At 36.2% G+C, this 24874-nt stretch overlaps 1 protein-coding gene across 17 annotated transcripts in view; it reads right to left on the reverse strand.

Annotated features, from left to right (window-relative positions):
* The window catches only part of MFF (mitochondrial fission factor), a 34398-nt gene extending 9815 nt beyond the window's left edge, over window positions 1-24583 (reverse strand). For 3 of the 17 annotated variants that reach the window (XM_008074241.2, XM_008074237.2, XM_008074235.2), the window contains exons 1-8: window positions 24330-24583; window positions 20855-20966; window positions 19888-20065; window positions 18829-19049; window positions 17128-17297; window positions 10183-10271; window positions 7165-7239; window positions 2544-2702 (exon numbers count right to left, since the gene is read on the reverse strand). In XM_008074241.2, the coding sequence (XP_008072432.1) occupies window positions 2544-2702; window positions 7165-7239; window positions 10183-10271; window positions 17128-17297; window positions 18829-19049; window positions 19888-19925 (752 nt within the window). In that variant the 5' untranslated portion in view covers window positions 19926-20065; window positions 20855-20966; window positions 24330-24583. The remainder of the gene's footprint in view (window positions 1-2543; window positions 2703-7164; window positions 7240-10182; window positions 10272-17127; window positions 17298-18828; window positions 19050-19887; window positions 20066-20854; window positions 20967-24329) is intronic. The other 14 variants (XM_008074244.2, XM_008074242.2, XM_008074238.2 and 11 more) reach the window with 9 other exon arrangements.
* Between the last annotated feature and the right edge of the window lie 291 nt (window positions 24584-24874).

Raw genomic sequence — 24874 nt, forward strand, 5'->3', positions numbered from 1 at the left:
TTAAAGTTATCAATTCATTACAATATGAAAAGTTACAATAAAATTTCAAGTAGAGTCCAAAAATGTTTTCATAATAAAAAAAATCACAAAGTCTACATTAGTAAGATTTCTAATTTTGTAAATTTGACCTTGATTTTTTTTTCCATTATGGGAAAAAAAATCCTATTTTTACAACTTCTACATTACTGCACTGACCTGTGTATATGTTGGTGAGGATGAAACAAATAACTTTAACGACTGTGACTTTATCAACTACTTATTCATTTATACAGAATTTAGAAATATCTTTCTCATATAATCTTGCTGTAATCGCATTTTATATGATATACTCCATATGCTCCGACTTAATAATCTGGTCTCTTCCAAGGACCTAATGTAATTAAAAAGTTAAAGATCCTAGACTGGGCATGGTGGCTCATGCATATAATCCCAGCACTTTGGGAGGCCAAGGTGAGAGGATTGCCTGAGCCCATGGGTTGGAGGACAGCCTGAGCAACTTGGTGAGCTCTCATCTCTACAATAAATCAAAAATTAGCTGGGCATGGTGGCACATGCCTGTAGTTCCAGCTACTTGGAAGGCTGAGGAAGAAGGATCACCTGAGCCCAGCACATCAAGGCTGCAGTGGCCATGAGCGTGCCACTGCACTCCAGCCTGGGCGACAAGAGTGAGACTTTGACTCAAAAGAAAAAAAAAAAAAAAATCCAGCTTGGGTACCATAGCAAGATCTTGTCTCTGCCAAAAAAAAAAAGAAAAAGAAATTAGCTTGGCATGATGATGCATACCTCCGGAGGCTGAGGTGGGAGGATTGCCTGAGTCCAGGAGGTTGAGGTTGCAGTGAGCTGTGACTGCACTACTGTACTCCAGTCTGGCAACAGAGTAAGATCTTGATAAAATAAAAGAAAAGAAGGGAAGAGAAAAGAAAAGAAAAGAAAGGAAAAAGTAAAGAGGATACCTGTAGGAGAAAAAATATTTTTAGAAGGGAGGGGGAAAAAAGGCCTTTGTAAATACTAGTCCTTAAATGCCAGGTACTTTATATTAAATATCTTTCTAAAGAACTCCTAATTAAGATAAATAAAGAATTTGAGGCCATTATTCTCATATTCTAAATAAAGGTGGGGGAGGAGAGAAGATTCCTCACAAGAATCCAGAAAGGTAGGTATTATTATCCTCCTTCCCCCATTTTAATAGAAGAGGAAAATGAGGGCCAAGGAAGCTAAGCAATTTGTTCAAGGCTGTCATGCAGCTATTTAGTAGGGGTGGATCAAGGTTGAATCTGACTAACCCCCTGATCCATGCTTTTTCTTCTGAGCTTTGCTGCTTCTTACAGTTTCCAAGAATTCCAAGACAGTCTTTGCAACTTCAAAAAGCATAAAAGGGACTCTAAACGCTTGGGGAAAAATGAACAAAAAATACGCATAAATGTATATATAATTCCTCCCACCCCATGCCATAAGCTTTCTCTTTAAGCTCTTTTTAGCACCACTTTAAGACCTTGGGCCCAAATGCATATCATTGGGAAGACTTAGAAAGGCCAAGGATTCAACAATGGTAAACAGAATAAACGAGTGCTCATAAAGCATGGTGAGATACCCGGGGTCTGTGTGAGCATTAAAAGCATTCAACAAGAAAAAGTTTGTTCAGAGCAAGCCAGAAGACACGTTAGTACCTACAGTAAGAAGATTTATTGGAAGGGCCAGCTTAATTTTTTGGGAATTTTCAAAATGTAAAAATAAGCAATTTAATTAAATGATAATGAAAATTCAAACACAAATTCTCAAAGACCACTAGATAATTGTTTAGAGTTGAAATGAAACTGACTGTTTCTTTCCCACACGATGCCAAAAAAGTTCCCTGAATTTCCTTTTTAAAACACCATGTAGTAACAAAGCAAAGAAAAAAGTACTTGAAATAATTGCAAAAAAAAATTGTATGAAGAAGTCTAAGTATACTATTAACAATTTTACCTGGCGATGTTTAAAAATGAGATATCAGCTACTGAAAAATGTCAATATTATCAAAAAGATAACAGCACCTAGTTAGCTAGAAGTCCATACCTAAAGAGGAAAAGAAAAATAAGTATATCCTGGTAGCTACACTGACGTCACCTTCTCAGATTTGCTTTATTAATCCAATCATAGCTGCACCATACATGATTAAATCAAAATAATTACTAAAGAAAACTAGTATGCTTCAGCCCAACAGCCCACACTCAATCCAGCAGCATCCCTTAGCATATCCCCAAACGGAATCAAGTATTTAGAATAGGTCAGCAAAGCCTTGAAAAAACATAATCAAATTTTCTATGTATAGTTAGTAACTAAATACTCTTCCTGACAGAAGGAAAGCTAATGTAGTCTTGTGAAATGTGAATTTTGGACAATAAATTCAAATTAAAAAAAAAAAGCAAAGCAAGCTGTTTCAAACCATTTCATCTTAGAAAGCGATCAGAAGGTGAAAACATAAAAGGAAGACACCACAGTCCACCAAATAAGTAGCCAAAAATATGCAACAAAGCTGGCAAGAGTCACTGATGGCCAATCACCTGCGGTTTTCATCCAGCACATCCAAGATCTGCTGGTAAGCCCTACGAGTAGAAGACTGGATAAGCGACAAAATGCCACGAGCAGAGGAAAGATTAGCTCCATCTTCAGGTAACATATGGGGAGGACAGACCCGAGCCTGTTGTGGCGATGGTGTCACACTGTTTACATAAGCACAGCAAATGAAGAGAAAAACACTCAAGTCAGATTTTTATAAAACTTTAACTAAGCAGTTTTTATATTAATTTTCTTAGTGTATCTTAGTTTCCTTGCCCCTCTCCCCCACCCTTCATTCTCCCCTCAAGAAAAACAGTCAAACCAAGGAATAACATTTTACGTTGTTTTCAAAAACTAGTTACAATGTCACTTTGTAAACCTGTTTACATAGAAATAAACAAACTGAATATGAAAGAACATCCTTGGAGAGGGAAGAGAACAGTGAATGTGTTCAACTGCTAACTTTGGAGAAACAGCATTCTTTATTTAGTGTACATATTGCAATTCAATAAACCAAATCTCTACGAAACAACACTGCAATCAACTTAAGGGTGATTAGTAAGAGTAGGATAGGGAATTCTCACATATAGGTGTCAAAGTTTAAACACATGAATCAAAAATGATTCCATGAAAACATTTCAAACACTTCACAAGTAAAGACAATGAAGCAAGCTGAGTGTATGATGAGTAAATGGCATTGACTTAAAGATTCATTAAAATCTTAGAAAACTGTCACAAAGCATTTTGATAGCTTAATTATAGAGCATATGTTCTCTAGTTGAATAATTAAAACGTAAAAATATTTCCAATTCTATGAATACAGTGAAAGAAGGCAAGGGCACTTCTTAAATTATAAAGATGGCCGATAGACAACAATTTGTGGCCCAAAGTGATACTAATCATCTTTTCCCATGTGGGTTGAGATTCACAATTTTTTTTGGCTCCACTGCCAGTGCTTTCTCAAAGCTGACCACATTTGAATGAAGTAATTTTTACAGTTCTAACCGAAACTCTTAAGATCCGTGTCAGTATTTTCAGAGAGCTGTTTAATGTTAGCACATGACTAAGCTATGTAAGGTATTAGCTAATACATGGACTTGGTAGTTGGTTTGTTATAATAAGAGGACTATAACACTGGGATGAGGGCTCAACATTATTAATGTCAGGATACAACACATCAGGCTTAACTTCACCCATGTGTATTATATCCAAAAGAATGAAAGCAAAGCAGATAAATCATTAAAAAAAGAAAATCTTTCAATTTGGGTAATCTCTTCTAATTTAGAGATTCTGTGGTATTTGTTTGGATACCACAAAATATTTGGGATAATTTTTGATAGACTACTTACTGTCATCTAATAGTATTCCAAGAGTCCCAGAAAACTGAAAAAAAAGAAAATCTCTACAATTGGGTGGATGACTATGAATGGCTTGATAATCCAAAGAGAGTTAGAATAAATATGAAAACCACGTTTTCCAAAGATTACTTAGGAGGAAGGGATCTAAGTCAAATCTTAGCATATTAATCAGTTACTCTATCAAGCATGATTCACCAAAGAAATTAGGTCTAATTGTGTCAAGATATACTCAAATTTTCAGATGCGGACTCATAGTCAGTGACCTTAAATGTTCATCCAAAGATGGGGAATCTTTGGAAATATATATGCCAACGTACCAACTGACCCATGGCAAAACCCATACTAGTAGGCATCCAAAAGAGCAAAAAAAGAAAAAAGAAAACAAGAAAAAAGTCAGTATATCTGGGAAGTAAAGACAATGACAATGTGCTGGTCCTACACTCAGAATTCTCCTTAGCAGCACTGTGAAAACCTCAAGCTTTTGCTGCTTATAAGAAACTAGATTGAGCTCACGTTAAAAAAAAAAGTATCACCAGAGGCAGGATTAAAAATGGCCAGTTCTGAGTCAACATAAATAATCCATTTTTATACTCTTCTTGATAGAATGGTGGGCATAACTGATCATATACCTTTCATCAATTTATGTATGCAAGTTTTATTTTTTTTTTATTTTTTGAGTTGGGAGTCTCACTGTTGCCCAGGCTGGAGCGCAGTGGTACACTCACAGCTACCCCAGCATGGACCTGCTGGGCTCAGCCTTGCAAGTAGCCAGAACTACAGGTGTGCACTACCACACCCGGCTAATTTTTTATTTATTGTAGAGACGAGGTCTTGCCAAGTTATCCATGCTGGTCTCAAACCTGTGGGTTCAGGCAATCCACTCACCTCGGCCTCCCAAATTGCTGGGATTACAGGCTGAGACACTGAGCTGGGTCAGCAAGTTTAAAAAGACTAATCAGTACTATTTCTTGGCATTTGGGGGGCTTAAATTGTGTATCACTCTGTATTAATAAATAAACTAGCTACATATTAATATACTAAAGGCTATAATAATATCTAGAGTTATGTTTAAAAAATTAATAAACTGAATCCATGAGAAAAGTTTAATAGATTTTTGCATGTCAAAAATTTTAAAAAGGTACTTTCTTTGAGAGGAATCCTTTTGCCAGAAACAAACAATAAGAAATTAGTTATTTAAATTGTAGAAGGACAAATATTTTCTGTCCATACAGGGGAAGTAAGGTGGTCATCTTATAAAATAGTCAAGCATAAACTACTTTCAGAGTAACTGCAAAGAATTTGTAAGCTGGAATGCATAAAAGGTTGGATTCTAACATACAGATCTCTCCCAATTCTAAGATTCTGTGATCATATAAAATTGGAATATGGCAATAAATGAGAAAAAAATAATCCTTACATGATCCTCAACTATAACAATAAAAATTTATGTACAAAGATAAAATATCAACTTAAGTCTTTATCAATGTTACTAAAGATATTTATTTCATCAAAGATCAGTATCAAAAAGATACTTGAGTTTCTGATTGTTTCTCAAAAGAAATTAAATTTCCAAAATTAGTAAGAAATTTAACTTTTCATTCATTTGTACAGCAATCCTCCATAAATAGCAAAAACAAAATAGGGAGTTTTTAAAAAAATTGATGACCAGTTTTGCCAATATAGGTATAGATTAAATGTCCTTGTGTGTAACATTTATTTCCATCGGCAGATGAACTGAATGATTGTATCACAAGATGACCAAAACAATATTAATAAAATAATTGAGCAATTCTCTTTCCTTTTTTTAAGTTTTAAGCAGTCTTGTAGATCTTTTACAAATTCATTTATAAACAAAAAAGAATAAGCCCCAGTTTAGCAATCAGTCTGAAACTAGCTGGAATGTCATCCACTGGTATCAATTGTGAAGAAAAACAGTGCTTTTAGAGTTAGTTGGGTTTCACCTCTGTCCATTCATGTATGCAACCAAGGTTTGTTTTGTTTTGACACATGAACTATTACAAAAAATAGAAAAGGGACATATTGCAAAAGCATTGAGAAGATTAAGTAAATGTCACGTATGTATTAGTAATTTAATAAAAAATGCACTTTGATAATAAATTGATCCTAGTAATATAATATTATAAAAATAGCAAAAGCTCAATTTCATCTTTTTAAACTAAAAGATTAGAAAATTTTGAAGAAAGCACTAATGTTTGAATGCTTTATTAGTAATAGCTCTAATTCATGCCTACATGAAATCTTATATAAGAGTTAAGTAAACAACACCAGCCAATGTCACAACTAAAGTTTAAATTTAAATTTATACAGCATAATTATGTAATTATTAAAAGGTAAGTTGAAAGTCAAGTACCTCTTTCCTTATGGATTTCCATAAGAATAATGTTTCTCAAACTGTGAGTTTAATCTTTTCAGTGAGGTACCAGCCTCTTCCAAAAAATAGTAAAGGAAAAGGAAGAGGAAAAAATTTTTTAATAAACACAAATCTTAATTTCTCTTGGAATTTTAAGTAGAGAGAAAATCTTTAAATGTTGCCAATCTCTAAAGCAATTTATTAGTTTCTATGTACATAATAATAAAACCAGAATAAGAGAAAAATCATTGGTTGTCATTGTGATTTCTTCTGTTGTTTTAAAACCTACATTAGATGTTGAATACTTTTAATGTACACCAAAATGTTCCACTCCATGAGAGGTCAGTCATTCCCATGCCTTATTTTGCCACGCTTACAGAAAGAATGGGTTTAATGATTGTAAAAAAATTCTCCCAAGGATAAATTTCATCTATGAAATTAAAAAAACAAAAACCTTAAGTGACAAACCACATTTAGACTCCAATCTCCTCCTGGGTCAAGATAAAAGAAGAAAAGATAATGTGCTAAAATTAAAAAAAAAAAGATTGGGATTGCTGAACATGTTAAGTTGAACACAGAGAACTAACATGCCAACCAAAGCAACATAAAGAAAATGAAAAAGGATGCTTGGTCCTCATGTGTAAATTATCCCATTTTCCTTTCACCAATATACCCAAAATCATATAAAACTTCTTTAGCTGGTCTACTTATTTTTTTCTTAATAAAGTATTATGATGACAGTTTGAGAAATCCTGAAACAGAGGTATTAAAAGTCAAACAGTAAAAGAATTGAGGGTATTATATGTCAATTACCTAGTGAAATAGATTAGTATTAACATATTCCTGCAAAAACAAAACAACTCCTACTTGTGAGAAGCAGAGCAGATAAAATCTTACGTGTACTCCCGTGCAGAAATCGGTGCCTGGAACCTTGAAATTTTATTTCTTGGGGCAGAATCTGATCTGTGCCACCTTAAATAATAATTATGCTTCTTTTACATATTCAGCGTTTATAACACAAAGAAAAAGCTAGATACAATTCTACTATTTTACTATTTAGAATTCATTTTTGTGCTGAAATCTGACTATAATCAATTCTATTGACTTTTCAAAATTAATTAAGAAAATAAAGACCAGTGCTCCTACTCTTATACCCACACACACTTCTATTCTTAAAGCCACAGACTAAAATAAAGTGGAGACAGGTACATTTCATGCACAATGATGCATAAAAATCTCATGTTATAAAGAAAAAGTTAAAGTAGGTAGATAGTAAACGTTTGATAATTAGTTGTACTATAGGTATTATTAATATATTGTTTCTTCCTTACCATATTACAACATTGAATACATAATATGCTCATTACACAAAATTCCTGAAGGTAATAAGATATAGATTTTCAAAGATGAATTCAATTATAGATTATAAATTTAACAATGGTAGGAGAAGGGCAATGTTACATTATTAACAAAAAGATGGTTAAGTATCTTACTATAACATGGTAACACATATAACAACCATAACAAAAAATATGGTTAAGTAATGTTAGACATTTTGCTGTGAAAATGTATAAATATTCATGTTACTTTTGTTATTCAAAATGAGATTTCTCTGTTTTATTAAATGTCTAAAAAAATGTCATTAAGGCAACTTAAGAAAAAAATCAAATATTACTTATCACTGTAAATCTTTCCTGTTTTGAGGAACTTATGTTATTGGGTAAGTGTAAAAAATATCTGTTAACTAACCATCTACTCTAAATTATACTTCACTAGACTGTTTTTCATACATATTGAAGCTGTTTCCTTTCTTTTCAACTGAATGCAGCTATTAATAATATATACTTTGTGAGAAAAAAACAAAAGTGATGCTAAAAACAAAAGCACTATAAAAATAATCCTGTTTTTATTTTATTAATATGAAATGTCAAAGTAATTAAGGACCTCAGTAGTAAGCCACAACTCTATATAGTGGATAAATTTACTAGAAATCTTTGCTGCCTTAAGAAAATATTACAAAAAGAAAATAGCTAAAGCTCTTAGGTTTATGTTTAATTATTTTGACAGCGTACTTAAGATCAAGAAGTGGCCTTAGCCATAAACTGTATAACTTTTTCAACAATTGTATTAATACGTTTGGAAACAGTCTAGAAAAATGAATTTCACGGACTTGCTGACATGAATCCTAACCAGATGCCTTCAGGAAAACAATCATAAAAAGTTTCATATTAATAATGATTGAACCTTTTAGGTGAGTATTCTCTGAAAGAGATATCTACTCATTTTAACTCACACTCTTCCTACATAACCATTCAGAATAGTTCTAACTACCTTAGAAGATATTTCAAAATTCTGCAAGGAATCAGAGCAGTTATAGTTCTCCTTTGCACCTAACACAAGAAAGTGGAATTTCAATAAGGCAAGCATGTATTTATACTGAAGTTAGAACTTCACGAATTGATTGAAACATCAACTTCTTTCAAAACAAGAATAACATATGAAAAAAAAAATTCTCTCTCTACCTTGAATATTAAGACCCTACCCCCAATCAAAGTCCCTTCTGTACCCCCTTAGTCTTTAGTCAGGTCCAAACTAGAATTTAATATGGTATAACATAAATAATATAATTTTACGGTCTCTAGTTATTTTGTAATCAAAATTAACTGTTTTGTTTTTATCTAGATTTACTAGCTCAAAGAAGGGTTGCATCATCTCCTGATTCTTTTCTAGTTCCCAGAGAAGCTTACATGATGCTTGGTATCACACAGGGCTCATGATGACTTCATGAATTGGTCAAAATATTAATGAGGAAGAAATAATTGACATATATAAACAATCTAAATATTCTGCTTTAAAAACTCACCATAGCCAATGGCTTTTTTTTTTTTTTTTTTTTTTTTTTTTTGTGAGTTGGAGTCTCACTCTGTCGCCCAGGCTGGAGGGCAGTGGCACACTCCTGGCCACCGCAGCCTCGACCTGCTGGGCTCCAGTGATACTTCGGTCCCAGTCTTCCAAGTAGCTGGAACTACAGGCATGCGCCATCACGCCTAGCTAGTTTTTTGATTTATTGTAGAGATGAGGTCCCGCCAAGTTGCCCAGGCGGGTCTCGAACCCGTGGGCTCAGACAGTCCTCTCACCTTGGCCTCCCAAAGTGCTGGGATTATAGACGTGAGCCACCGCGCCTGGCCTGCCAACAGCTTTCAAATGTAAAATCCATTTTTCAAGGGATTGAAGTTTTCTTTTTTGTAAAAATCCATTAACTTAAATAAAACATAAAAACAAACTAACAAAAAAACACTTGCCTGATCTAAAACATTTTGTGGCAGCTTTAAGATTAGGGTTCGAAAATATAACCAAATAACAATTAAATAAACCAGTAGGTTAAAAGCTAAACAAACAAATAAACAAACAAACAAACCAAACTGGAAAGAAAAAACAATTCCACTTGTTTATGCTACATTGTTGACCGCAGCTCATTAGAAGCAGAACTAGAAAGGACACAATTTTATGACAACTCAAATAACTTGAAAATAAAGATATTCTATACTTTATTTTATATTCTATATTTTCCTTTTCTACTTTTCAATCTACATGCTAATTAAACATTTTTTGAAGACTACATATAGCTAAGCACTTACATTTATCAATTTGTCCCAAGTATGCCTTATAGAAAATTTCCCATATTAGAAAATCATACTTATAGAAGAGAATCATACACATAGAAGAGGATAATGTTTCTAAAAAATTCTCACAACTAAAAAGTGGCCAGATTTCAAGACTACAAAAATAACTGCAAAAGTGTAAAATTGATGTAAATGTAAAACAGATTTTAAAAACTATTTTGAAAAAGATGAGTACAGACAATATACTGAGGAAACTTACAAAGGAGATACAATGCTTAGTGGTTCTACTCACATAGAATCATTTCTGACCAGCTGTCCATTTTGGCGAACAGCATTTTCACTCATAGAGCGCTCTCTTTTTAGCCTGCCAACTGCACGGATCTGTTAAGGCACAAAGAAAGGGAAGGAAACAGAAATATGCTTAGTAGCCTAGTAACTGCTTAGCATCCAAAGAACGTTAATTCAAGGCTACTCACAAAATTAAAAGCGACCAAGAATTGCTGCCTGGCATGTGTATTATAGAAAGACTTGTTAAAAAAACCCTACTTACCGTAATGCAGATAAACTTAGGAATGCCTATTCACTTTAAGATAAAAGCTACCCTGGTTTCTTTTTAAGTATCAATCTTACTTAGTACAACTATTATTATTTGTTATAATTTCATATTACATATTTAATTATTTATAACACTAATTTACCGGAATTTTAAAGGCACATATATTACAGGAAATGGAGTGCATCTATATTACAAATAAACGTGTTCCTGGCTTCTAGGGTGAAAATGCATTTGGATTTGGTTATATGTTTGAAATCTGGACTAAAAAAGTATTTTTCTGCCAGGAGCGGTGGCTCACGCTTATAATTCCAGCACTTTGGGAGGCTGAGGTGAGAGGACTGCCTGAGCCCACAGGTTTGAGACCAGCCTGGGCAACATGGCAAGACTTCATCTCTGCATTAAATCAAAAAATTAGCTGGGCACACTGGTGCATGCCTGTAGTTTCAGCTACTTAGAAGACTGAAGCAGAGCGATCACCTGAACCCAGCAGATTGAGGCTGTGGTAGCCATGAGCGTGTTACTGTACTCCAGCCTGGGCAATAGAGTGAGACACCAACTCAAAAAAAAGAAAGAAAAAGAAAAAGAAAAAATGTGTCTTTCTAATGTATTGGTTTTGGTATACCAGAATGGCAGAGTAGTCACAATCTCGAATCCTACATGCTCTTCTGATTAAATGTACATTTGACAGGATCTATGTTCATTTCCCTTGAAATTAGGAGGGCTAGTGACTGCTGTAGAGATAAGGCAATGTGTTTTTCCCCTGCAGCATATTCATATTTGAAACAATGGTACTATGATGTAAAGAAGCCCAAGTAGCCAGATGGCAAGGCCATATGTAGGTGCATCAGCCCATAACCCTAGCAGAGGTCACAGACAACAGCTATTATCAAGTACACGAGTGAGCAAGCCTTCAGATGACTGCAGTCTCCAGCCGTTGAGTCATCGTTAGCCTTTGAGACTTCCTAGCGTAGGCCCCAGACATTGCGAACAGAAACAAGCTTTTCCCATCATGCCCACTGAAAATTCCTAACCCACAGAAACCACAAGCAAAACAAATAATTTTGTTTTAAGCCACTAGGTTAAGGGTGGCTTGTTAAATAGTAAGAGACAACTAGAACAGTGGTAATTGTTAACTTCCTTGCCTATTTAGAAAATCCTTTTTTTTTTTTTTTAAATAAAAACATTCATGGCAACTGCTTGGTTAAAAAAAAATTAAACTTCACTGTAAAGGACAACTAGTATGTGAATCAAATAACTAAAAAAAGATTTTTCAAAAATATTGATCAATATTTATTGGTCAAAAAAAAAAACTGGGGAGTAGATTATCAGGTTATAACACCACCAAAGCAGAGCAGATCCTATATTTCATGTCAACAAAACTTAAAACCACAGTATCCAGCAGGCAATTTCACATCATGGTTTAGATTTGGTTATGGTTATGAACAAATTACTTATCTAAACAAAAGAAAATCATAACTTTGAAAACAGAGGAGTCAGTTTGGAGCCTTTTAAGGTTAACCTTCAGGTCAAAATTATCTTTGAGTAAGTAAAATGTAACATGTCCAGATGTTATATTTAACACGGCCATAATTAAGTACATTTTATTCTTGTATAGTGTGCAGTACTGGGTTGGTTTGGAAGAATCCTACCGATACTTGCCTTCCTACATTGCAGAATTGTGGTTGCTTTTCCTACAGTACAATAGCTCTTCCATATAGCAGGGATCAAGATGAACCATCTATTAAATCAGAACCATTCCTACTTCTATGTGGTGAGAACTAAGATCAAGTAGAATAGGAAATGGTGGGAGAAGACAAATACTTCAACATAGCCTGAGAAGCTAGAAGATCCTAAGTCTACTGCTATTTTCATCATTTCAAGACCAAGTTAAAATATATCTTAACAGGTACACTGAGCTTGATATTAGTGCCACATTGGGGGGGGGAGGCAACATAAGACAAATGCAGATTTATTATGCTTCCTAATGTGACTTGACTTGCATACCGTAATACCAAATAATTTAGATACTGCCTGCGGTAGTAAGGAACACAATGCTCTTTAAAATATCTTCATCACTTAGTTAAGGCGGTGGTGGACTTTTTTTTTCCGAGGTAAGATTCTAAATTGTCATTCAGAATCCTCCTGAATAGATTATCCACTTACTTTTTATTCACTCCTGAAGCTGAGAAATATAGCTTCCTAGCTTTGGACAACATCCTGGAAGCTGGGTCATAGGGTCTTCTATGTCTAATTGTATAAAATGTAGCACCAGCCACATGTTACCAAATGCAAAATATTCCCCTTTAATATGTTTATACTCCAAGATACACTTGATTATTCATAAATTCCTGGGCAAATAAATGTCCTCTAGGTTTTTTGTTTACTGGTTCTCAATCTAATCAAAGCCTACCACTCCTGCAATAATCTGCTCAGAGGTTTTAGTATTTTTCCCTCTATACTCATCCCTGTTTTCTGTGGGACTTTTATTGGAGAAAAGGAAAAGGTAAGAATTAACAATGTGGAATGAACAACTGGGATAAACATCCTCCCTCCCCAAACATGCTCACTGTTCAAAATTTAAAATAAATAACTAGGGGGAGAATAGTTAAGCCAGTGACTGTGGGTTTGAGGAAAGAAACATGGACCAATGTGTCAGAAACGAAGAGACCATACTTGTGCTAAGAAGGCCATAGAACAGTAATTGTACAAAGAATGTGAGAGCAACCTCTGAATCTTCCATGGAAAAATGTGTATACATATATACAATTAAGTTGTTCTCTCCTTTTCCTTTTTTTCTCCAGATTTTTGCTCAGTTCTGCTCACTACAGTCCCAGTTCCTCTTTCCAGACAAGGGGGGAAGAAAAGGGAACTAAACAAACCATCACCAAATTGTGATCAGACCCACATCCAACAGGTTCTTGATTTCCTGAGCTTTTGCAGGACTTTTTAAAGTATCCACTGAGTGCCTGAAAGTCCTTTTGCATTTGTACTAGGATGTGCCATATAGCTGGGTAACTCATTACACTTCAGTTCAACTGTGGATCTTTTGCTTCACATCCTCAGGGTTGTCATGTCAATCGAAGTAGTCATCCTAGGGCACCTATAACCAACTGCTGCTTCCTTTTAGGGATTACAGGTCTAATGCCTTGTGTTAGACATCCATAGCTTTTGTGTTATCATTCTGCTTATAAGGCTGATACTTTCCAAATGGAATCAGCGATGAGGCTGGACCTAGCTGGATATTACTTCTCCCATTCCTTGAGCTGCGGCTGTATACTTTGTACACAATTGCTGTAGAATATGGCATCTTGTGGATGCCATTTGATGAATCCTGGGTCACGGTTTATATATAAGCCAACTGATTTTGCTCCTTCTGGGTAATTTCTAACTATTGACAGTTCTTGGGTATATCGGGGTTCAGAGCTCTCCCAAAGATTTATTATAGAAATGGATGGCATTTTCATACTTCTGTTCTTTGAAGTAGGAGGGACAAAAGTGCTTACAATCCAGCTTTATTCCAGTCTGTTTTCTCTTCCTACTTCAACAGCCTTCTCACAAAGCTCTTGGCATTTAGTGCAGTTGATCTTTTCAAAGCATACCACTGCTTGATAGATAAGATGCAATAGAGGAGTCCAAAGTTTTGACTCGGTCACATTGTTCAAGACTGTGTCAGATTTTTTAGGCATCACTTTCTAACTACTTCTTTATAGTTCCTCCTGTTCTCTGGAAGACCCTTCCCCACTGGCTCCAGTTGAGATTCCGCTTTGAGAGGAGACGGTAGTAGTAACATCACTGTCTCTTTCTCCTCATTCACACTGCCTCATCTTCTGTAAGAATACTGAGAGTTGTCATTATTTGGTATTTTGTTGTTTTCATCCTCTTATCACATGATTTACTACCTGCCTGCAGGCAGAGTCACCAAGCAATTGTCCTAGAGATGACATCCAAATATTGGCAGACATCAAGCACGCTGAAAGGATTCATCAATTTTCTGTCTTCCAGTCAAGACTCTAGATTTTATAAACCCACTTTGGGTTAGGGGATTATTAGAATTATTTTTTTTGAGTTGGAGTCTCACTCTGTCGCCCAGATTGGAGTGCAATGGCACGTTCCCAGCCACCGCAGCCTCAACCTGCTAGACTCTGGTGATCCTTCAGCCTCAGTCTTCCAAGTAGCCAGAACTACAGGCGTGTACTACTACGCCTGACTAGTTTTTGATTTATTGCAGAGACGAGGTCTCACCAAGTTGCCTGGGTGGGTCTCGAACCTGCGAGCTCAGGTAACCCTCTTGCCTCGGCCTTCCAAAGTGCTGGGATTACAAGCTGAGCCACCGAGCCTGGTGGGTTAGGGGATTATTTATATCATGTTTTAAGCCTTCCTCATATACTCATTTGGATTCTTTAAGCCAGTTTAAGAACTCAAGTACAGTTGCTTCTTACAATTATATCCCTTGCATCAGTTGGGCTTTTAGACAACCATTTCATAGACTTCCTTGTAAGTTTTCTCCAGGTAGTTTCCTTTCTTAGACCAGTGGTTCTCAGTTGGGGATGATTTTGCCCCCTAGAGAACATCTAGCCTTGTCTGAGAATATGTTCTTTTTTATTGTGGCAAAAGACATATAACATACAATTCACAAATTTTAAAGTGTGCAATTCAGTGGCATTTAGTACTTTCAAAATGTTGTGCAGCCATGACCACTATCTAGTTGCAGAACATTTTCATCACCCCAAAAAGAAAACTCATACTGATTAAGCAGTCGTTCTCAATTCCCCTCTCCTTTAATCCCCTGGCAACCACTAATCTGCATTCTGATTCCACAGATTTGCCTACTCTGGATATTTCATGTTAAGGAAAAGAATTTCAATATATGGCCTTTTCTGTCTGGCTTCTTAAACTTGGTTTGCTTTCAAGGTTCACTTATGTTGTAGCATGTATCAGTACTTCATTTTTTTTTTTATGGCACTATATGGATATATCATATTTTGCTTATCCATTTATCATCTGATGGACATTCTGGTTGCTTCCACCTTTTGGCTATTGAAGACATTTTTGAATGCCATGACTTGAAGGATGCTAAGGTATCGTGTGGAAAGAAATCAAGAATGATGTAAACATTCTACAGTGTAAAAGGACAGACTTTATCACAAGAGTAAATTCTCTAATCCAAAATGTCAATAGTGCTAAAGCACAGAAACCGTGGCATAAAATGATTACTACACAGCAAATGGTTCTGGGGCTCTCACCTCACAGATTCTGAGTAGTATCTGAGTGAATCATCAAATGTTATCAGCACTCAGGGCCTTATTACCCTTCTATTTCAATCCATTTCTTGAAGTTGCTGGAACCCTAGCTTCTTCTATGCTTCCTTCTTTGCTCATTGGTTGATTATCTCTTGAGGGTTATCAGACTCTTCTATAAACTTTACGTACATCATCTTTGTTTTCCTATCAACAGATATCTGGTACTAATCGTCTCAGAAACTCTTCTCTTGAATCTCAGGATTTCGCTCCTGCCACAAGATTTTAACTCTTTTGTAACAGTAACATTTATACATATTGAACTTTTAACATGAATGAGAACATGCCCTTACACGCATTATTACATTTAATTCTCACAATATTCTTATGCTATTGGCATTATTCTTATCTTGATTTTAGAGATAAAACATAGAATTGTTAAATAATTTGTCCAAAGTTATAGGGTTAGTAAATGGCAAAGTAAGCCTTCAAAATTAGGTCTAATTCTCAGCCAAAGTTTTTCACCCCAGTGCTATACACTCTGGGCATTTATCACACTTGATTAGACATCAAAATAAATCTTGATTAAACATCAAAATGAATGCACAAGTGAACCTCATAGTCTTAAAGCCTAGATCTACTGAGGGTTATCCTAGCAAACTTTTCTTCAATCTCAACATAATCACTCAGGAAAGTGCTTGGGTGGCTTTCAATCAGTTATTTACACTGAATAGGCAAATGTGCCTAAAACAATAAAGAGGAGCAGAAAGTCATAAGAAAAACAAAACCTGAAGAATTAGCATAGAAAGAGTCTCTCTCCTGGAAAAATTATCACTCCAAGGAAATCGTTTTTTATAGCTATAATTCTCATGAAAAACTTTGAAGAGTTGGAAAGCTGGACCTCCTTTGTACAACTATCTTCATTACTTTCACTATTCTCTGCTGTTAAAGAACTTTATATCTTCTGTATGCTGATGTCTTTTCCTTATCATTGTCCTGCTATAAGAAGGCAGAAAGCAAGCTTTTTGAGAGCAGGAATTATGTCTCATTCATTCTTATACTGCATACAGCTTCTCACACATAAATATTTGCCAAATAAATAAAATTTTGCAAGTAATTCAGTGCCTTTTTGTCATGTAAACACTCAAATTTAGGGATTTCACAAAGTAAACATATAGCCATAAAAGCTCTTTCTTCAAACCACACAAATCTTAAAACTTTCCACAAAAATTTCTTTTTCCTAAAATATAATGTTTAAATAAAACCATAGCATAGTATCTTATTTGGAGTATTTATAAATTAGAATTGTTAATAATCAATATTCCATACAGAAAACTTTCATTACATATTGCTAATTATATGATTTGTAACCTCTTAACTCTTCTCTAACTTTTACTTTTATCTATATTATTTCAAATTCTGTTTATGTTAACGTTCTACTTACTTCTTCATTTTGAGGGGTTGTGGGAGGTCTCTCTAAATCCAGAAAATCTAGTGGTCTTTCACTAAGCGTAAGTACACGAGGTGGTGTTTTCAGTGCCAGAGGTTTAAAGGGAGTTGACTGAATAAGGTCAAGATCTGCTGGTCTTGAAAATGAAATGTCTTCATTATTTCCTAGGAGTAAAAAAGAAAAAAAAAAGAAAAGGTGGGCGACTTCAAAAAAGATAGTGAGAGAGTGATTTTATTAAAATGTATTTACCTTCTCTTTGCTTTTGAATTAAAACCTAGCCAGTAAGCATTAGTTTCTTTAAAAGTGCTTTCAGCATATAAGAATTGACATTTCATTAAAATTTATTACTGTGCTATAGAAATGGTAACGAAATTATGCAAAAACATACACGGACCAAAAAAAAAAAACCAAGTTATCAAGAATACATAGTAAAAAAAAAACCAAAACCTCTTACAACACTCAATTTTTCAAACTGGGAAAACAACTGAATAGACACTTCACAAAGAAGATATACAAATGGTCAAAAAGCATGAGCAGATGTCCAAAATTATTAGTCATCAGGGAAATAAAATTAAAATAATGAGATATCACCATACACCCACTCAAACAGTTAAAATTAAAAAAACTGACAATACAAAATGTTGGCACGGACATGAAACCACTGAAACTCTCACACATCATCAATGAAAATGCAGCATAGCACAACAATTTGGAAAATAGTTTGTTAGCTTTGCAAAAAGGTAACTATAACTTGTAATATGATCCATCAATTTCACTCCTAAAGATATGAAAACATATATCCTCACAAAGACTTGTACATGAATATTCACAGTAGCTTTTTTTTTTTTTGAGTTGGAATCTCATTCTTGGAGCCCAGGCTGGAGTGCAATGGCTGGCTCATGGCCACCGCAACTTCGACCTGCTGGGTTTTGGCAATCCTTCCGCCTCAGTCTTCCAAGTAGCTAGAACTACAGATGCATGCCACCACACCCGGCTAGTTTTTGTGATTTATTGTAGAGACACCATGCTGCCCAGGCCGGTCTTGAACCCTCGGGCTCAGGTAATCCTCTCACCTCAGCCTCCCAAAGTGCTAGGATTACAGGCCAGTAGCTTTAATCCTAATAGCCTCAAGTAGGAAGCAACTCAAATACACATCAACCGATGAGTGGATAAACAAATTACGGTCTATCCAAACAGGGGAATATTACTCAGTAATAAATGGAATGAACAACTGATATATGCAACAACAGAAGATCTCAAAAACATTATACTCAACAAAAGAAGCCAGATAAGACTATATACTCTATGATTCCATTTACATACATGAAACTTTAGGAAAGACAAATCTATTCTCTGGCTATAGAAAGGAGATTGGATTGCCTGGAGTTGAGGGACAGGAACTGACTGAGGGGCACAAGGGAACCTTCTGGACAAAAATGTTTTATATTTGGACATGGTAGTTACACGAGTGTACATTTTGTCAAAACTCATCAAGTATATACTTAAAATGTATACTTTTTATGTGTGTAAAACCTCAAAAATTAGTTGAATTATTTTCAAAAACACTGAAATTTCAAAAATATGAAGCTATATTTCCCTATTTCTTTTCTAAATAGTTTGAAAAACCCAAAAGTTTTCATAGAGATATATAACACAAGGATTTGTCAGGTAACTTTCTAAGCAAATGTGAAATACCTGCTACAACAATCCTTTCTGGAACCTGCATTATCACACTAGCATTTGGAACGCCTTCTTGGAATCCTTGTTCCAGTTCAGCATTTGGTGGTGCTACTTTTAACTTTTCCGGGACCCTCATTCGCTGACTAATACCTTCGGTATATTCCATTTCATACTGAATTCGACTAATTTCCGCCATCTCAGCAGCAGTGGGAGAAGGAAATGCTGCCCCACTCACCCTGTGGAAGAAAAATTTGAAGACAGGGATGACTGAGTGTTAAAATGTCAGTCTCCTCTATGTAGTGAAATTAGAAGACAATACCTTATAGAAAGAGCAAAAGAAAACTTCTCACTTGAAAGAACTGAACACATACAAAGAAAAAAATGAAAGATTAAAGAAAATGTTTTCCTCAACAAAATGTCTTCTTACTTATCAGCTGAAATTGAACCCTGAGGATATTGTTTAGGAACAAAATTTTAAAATTATTATATACTACAACACAAATAAGTACATACATACACACATATTCTCTCTCTGCATAAAAAAGATGCATGCTGCCTACAACTCAAAACTGCCTGAAATAAAATTTAAATTAAAATTTCATCAACTTGAAGGAAAGCAGCTTGAATTTTATAAAAATAAAATCAGAAATTGCCGTCATGCATGAAAAAACAAAATCTTTAAATGATAAAATCAGATTAATATAGCAAATAAGGTTAATTCTGAATTTACTAAAAGAGAGGATGCAGCTCCCTGAAAATCACAGCAAAAAATTAAAACTTCTCATATTCACTAGATATCTAGTGACTGAGATGCAATGAATACCAAATAAAGAAGTTGTATTAATAAATCTTAATGTATGCATTCATTTTCAAAGGGACTGAAAGTTTTACGTTCATTTGTATTAATATCATATTTACATGTATGTCCTTAAAATGCAATAGAAAGGATGTTGCCCCAAAATACAAAATGTTGATAAAAGTGTAAAAGAGCATGGTTAGCCTATGGCGATCAGCTTTAATGCCACTATCTCTCAAACCTATAATACCAGCTCAACTGAATAAAATTTCACTGACCTTCCTAGTGGTGTGTCACTGCTTGTTCTTTTACTCATTTTAATACAGTAAATACACGTATACAATAGCTATTAAAATACTGCTACCCTGTCGTTCAGTTTACTTTACACAACAATTCCCCTACAGATCTGAACTTTTTTTGGAGGTGTACATAACAACACGGACACTGCTTTTCCAGCTGTAAAAAAGAAAGAATAAAAATCAGTATTTCAACAATTCATTTCATATGAAAACTATGAATAAAATTAAATATCTACTTAAAATTATTTTAGACTTGAACATGGCTTGGGGTTTGATCTTAGAAACCAATTTTCAAATCTGCCCTAAACAGAGCCTATTCTATACCTTGAAAATCAGAAACATAATTTTAATCATAATCATTGTTTTATGATCCTTACAAATAAGATAAAAAAGTTTTATCAAATGTATATACAAAAGTGAAGTCAGATTAGAAAAAAGAATAACACTGCTATTAAACTCCTCTAATCATTATATTCCAAAGGGGATACACTAAGTCCAAATAAAAAAATCATGAGAGGAATACAGAAGGCAAAAAGTAAATGCATCTGAGGTAGCCTAAAAATCTGATAGGTAAGTAAAGGATTCTTTAAATGGAAATAAACTTCAAATACCAAATTACATTAAGTTTCTAGCAAAAGAGAATATACAAGAAAGGTAATAAAAAGTTAAAGACAATAGAAATGTCTGTAACATAACTGGGATATTTCCTAAACTTCATGTCAGAGATATATTCTGCACTCTAAGCCCCACTTCACTGAGATGCTTAGGAGAGTTCTTAGAGGTTGCTTAGGGTGCTAAGCCCCAGTAACAGGTTTGATTATGACTGCTAACTAGCTTCTTTTATTCTTTACCAAAATGTCTTTGGGAACATGAATCTTTAAGGCTTTGGCATGCAGATGATTTGAAGGTTAAGAAAACAGAGCCAAAAGGGAAAAATTTTACTCACAAATGTGTACTCACTACTGCTTGCAATTTGGCACTATCTGCTTCTGTGCTTCATATTAAATCTTTTAACTTGCTTCAATGTGCATGTGCTGGATCAAGAGCCACTTTTGTCCCTGGGGAAGAAAAACAGGGACTAACTGAGAAACTATATCATACCACTATTAGGGGATTCACTGTTGGAAATTCTCCAAATGTTAAGACATACAACCTTACATTAAGAAATCAATAAAAGAATAAAGAAAAAATTAACAAGTTTACCATCGATCTTAGTCCCGCAGACAGGGCCCTATGGCTACTCACTAGGTAAGGTAAGACTAACTCTGTCATTGTTTCTGATTTGTATTTAGAAACACATGGGAAATGAAAAACATAAGCATTTAATACTTAAATGTGCATGTACATACATATATACATACACATATATACATATATATTAGGAGGAACCAATGCATCGATTAAATTTTCAATCACTTAAAATGTTTTTAATTTTGAACCAATAATGCATGTACAGGGTAAAAGTACATAAGAATATACAGAGAAAATGAAGTGTTCCGCCCAATCTTATCCTTAATCACCCAGATTCCCACAAGCAACCTTTATAATCAATTTTTGTGCACCTACTAGATAGGAAGCTCTTCTAATACTTGTGTGTATCTGAAGCACAGTAACTCTTATATTCAGATATAACACTGAAAAGAGCTATCTTAAAAAGATTATAGCCTTGGGACGTGATACACTGAAGTTTTTTAAATACACAAGAGAAACAAGTTGCTGGAACCACAGTATCTCCTTCAAATGTGTTGCTCTCTACATTCTGTTCATTGTATTTCAGTCTTATTAACTTTCTACTAGCACATCTCATAGGTCTCACTAGCATGTTTTATTCTATAGCAACATCTTTCGTTATAAAAATCTCTGAGTTTGTAAAAACTCACTGACTTAGAATATAAAGGCAGACACTGAAAAGCCAACTTCTGAAAAAAGCCAAATTCTCATGTGGCTGAACTTCTTAAATTTTAAAAGTAAATGAAAATTTTCTACTATGATTTAACACTGTACTTATTGGGTTTTCTGCTTAAGAAAAGCAATCAAAGTCTAATTTATTTTCCATCATTAGATCATGGCATTTTGGGTAATACCTTTTGGCAAGAAATAAAATACACATCTCATTTGGGGTTAAGATATTAATTCCACAAGTTTTGTCACTAAGAATCTAGTAGGCAACCAGTACATGACTCTGTTATGTAACTAATGAGACAAAATCTCCCTCAGAATCACAGATGATTGCAGATCTCTACTTTCTAAGCCCAGTGGTTTCCAAACATCAGTATCTAACTTACCAATTTCATGAGCTTATTTCCTTCCTTACAAAGTACGTTTACTCTTAGGTACACTTAATTTGTTTTTTTTTTTTTTTTTTGAGTTGGAGTCTCACTCTGTCGCCCAGACTGGAGTGCCGTGGCCGGTCCCGGCCACCGCAGCCTCGACCTGCTGGGCTCCGGTGATCTTTCCGCCTCAGCCTTCCAAGTAGTCGGAATTACAGGCATGCGCTACTACGCCCGGTTGATTTTTTGATTTATTGTAGAGGTGAGGTCTCGCTGCCCAGGTGGGTCTCGAACCCACAGGCTCAGGCAATCCACTCACCTCAGCCTCCCAAAGGCGCAGGATTACAGGCTGAGCCACCGAACCCAGCGGTACACTTAATTTTTAACTCAACTTTTAAACACTAAATACATACATTTTATTTATTTATTTTTTAGAAAGCAGGATTTATTAAGAGGACAGAAAAGCTCCCACAGCAGGAGGGGACCCAAGGAGGTTACCCAATAAATGCATTTTAAAAGGAAATTTTATATCACTACCTTAAACCATGGACTTGATGTATATATACACACATTACAAAAACATACTACTACAAAGAGCCCTTATCCACATACTACTTAGAGTCAAGTCACTATTAATGGTATAGAGTGTACCAGTTTGGGGACACCTGATTCAAATTCAATTTTCTCATTTTTTATATTAGAACACTGGAACCCAGAAAGCCTAGGAAGTCACTTAGATCAAACTGATTGTGGTTGCAAAGATTTTTAGAATTCTCCAATTACAAAAACAAACAAAAAGACAAAACTCCAGTTCTTTATCACTTATTGTGTGGATCTAGTTCAAGGTTTTTTTATAGGCCACCCTGTTTCAGTTCTCTTCCCAAGCCCCTAACCCAACTAACTGTACTTAAAAAGTCACTGCAAACTTTGAAAACTATATATTAGCAAAATTTAAAATAAGGTTATGAACCCACAGAAAAGTTTCAACACCAGGAGGGCGGAAGGACAACAGATAAACCTTGCAATACTAAAAGGAGACTGCTCTATCAGACGGACAGCAAGAGAACACAGTTTCCTTTTGGAAAGAATAGCAAACCAATCCACTAGCATTTGAAACCAAAAAGATAGTGGGTCCCCCAAATAATTGAACTACATGGTAAAAGACTACTAAGTACAACGAAATCATCCTACTTTTTTCTAATTGTTTTTCTTGGGGGATCTCATTAGTCAACGAAATTGAGGCAGAAACAAATGTTTCTCACCCAGGGAGAGAAAACATTCACAATCGTTCTCTAAGTGGGTGAGAGTACTGGATTCAAATGGTTCTATATCTGGGCACAAGGACCCCAAAGCTTTTTTTTCTTTAACTTCTGCAATTAAAAGACATCATCGCTTTGGTTAAGGGTGCTCGACCTCGAGAATGCCCCCCTTCCTCTGTGAGACGCAGCTGGGGGTTTTATTTTGCAATAGAAAGACTCGCCTTCAGATCAAGGTCAGAGAGGCTCGGCGGGACGCGCACCCGAGCTTTCCTCCAGCTTCCCTGCTCCTGGAAGGAACCCAAGGGGCAACTGCCTGCATCCACACCTGAGCGCCAGGATGCTTACAGCGACAGGGACCTCGCTGGCGGCCCACAGTCACCCGCGATGCCACAACCTGGGCTTCCAACAAGGCCTTTCCCTTCGAACGTGGACTTGCCACAAGGCAAAACCCTGCTTTTAACTAGGGCGGGTTTAAGGTCACTTTGTAACATGTTAGGGCCGAGGCCAGGAGGGATGAGTGAAGGCGACCAGCAAAGCTCGGCGTTCAGGCTCACGGGACTCTCCTGCCATCTCCCAAACCACTAACTACTTTCTAGTCGGAAAAGTCCGAAGTAATGCACAAAAGCCGCCGAACCACAAAAGGTGAAGACGTTCGCCAAAAAAAAAAACATTTGCAAGAGAGGGTGCTTCTCTGCCTCGTCTCCTCGGGGTCGGCGGAGGAGGAAAGGCCAGGGTTCAAGGCGAGAGGCCCGGGGGACGGGACTCCGACCAGCACGACACCATGGGCGGATCAGGGCCACCGAGGGTCCTTCCGTCGCCTTCAGGGTCACGGCGGCGGAGCTAGGCCCTGCGAACAGCTCGGACCGCGGGTCGGAAAGACGTCAGCACTCACCCCTGGGCCCACCGGAGGGTCCCCGGCGAGGGCCGCCGCCCGCCGGCTCCCGGGGCGCTCGGGTGGGCGCTCTCAGAGGCCGTTGGCCGAGCGCACCGAGGCGCCCAAGCAAAGCACCGGCAGAGCAGCTCGCCGAGGGCCGGGAGAGACGCGAGAACGGCTAGGGCTGGCCCCTTCCAGGAGCCGTAGCGGAAGCAGGTTCTTGGTCATGTGACACGGGAAAGGGCGGACGTGCGGCTCACGCACAGGAGCGGGGGCCATGAGAAGGCAATACGGAGACATCTTTGTTGTGGGCAAAGAGCGCCGACCGCAGGTAACACGTCTGCCGTACTTCAGTTTGGTTCAAGCTTAGCCTTTGTTAGACTGCGTGATCTTTGAGAACCTAGTGTTTGCAAGGTAAACCCGGCAGGTAGTTAAAATAACTTTTTCAGGACCATCTGCGTCAACATTTCTATGGAATGAAGCCTTAAGAATCCTCATATTAAGCCGGGCGCGGTGGCTCAAGCCTGTAAACCCCGCACTTTGGGAGGCGGAGACGAGAGAAT

This window comes from Carlito syrichta, unplaced genomic scaffold, assembly GCF_000164805.1.
Source record: "Carlito syrichta isolate Samal-C Ts95f unplaced genomic scaffold, Tarsius_syrichta-2.0.1 Scaffold316380, whole genome shotgun sequence".
In the NCBI taxonomy this organism is placed as follows: domain Eukaryota; kingdom Metazoa; phylum Chordata; class Mammalia; order Primates; family Tarsiidae; genus Carlito; species Carlito syrichta.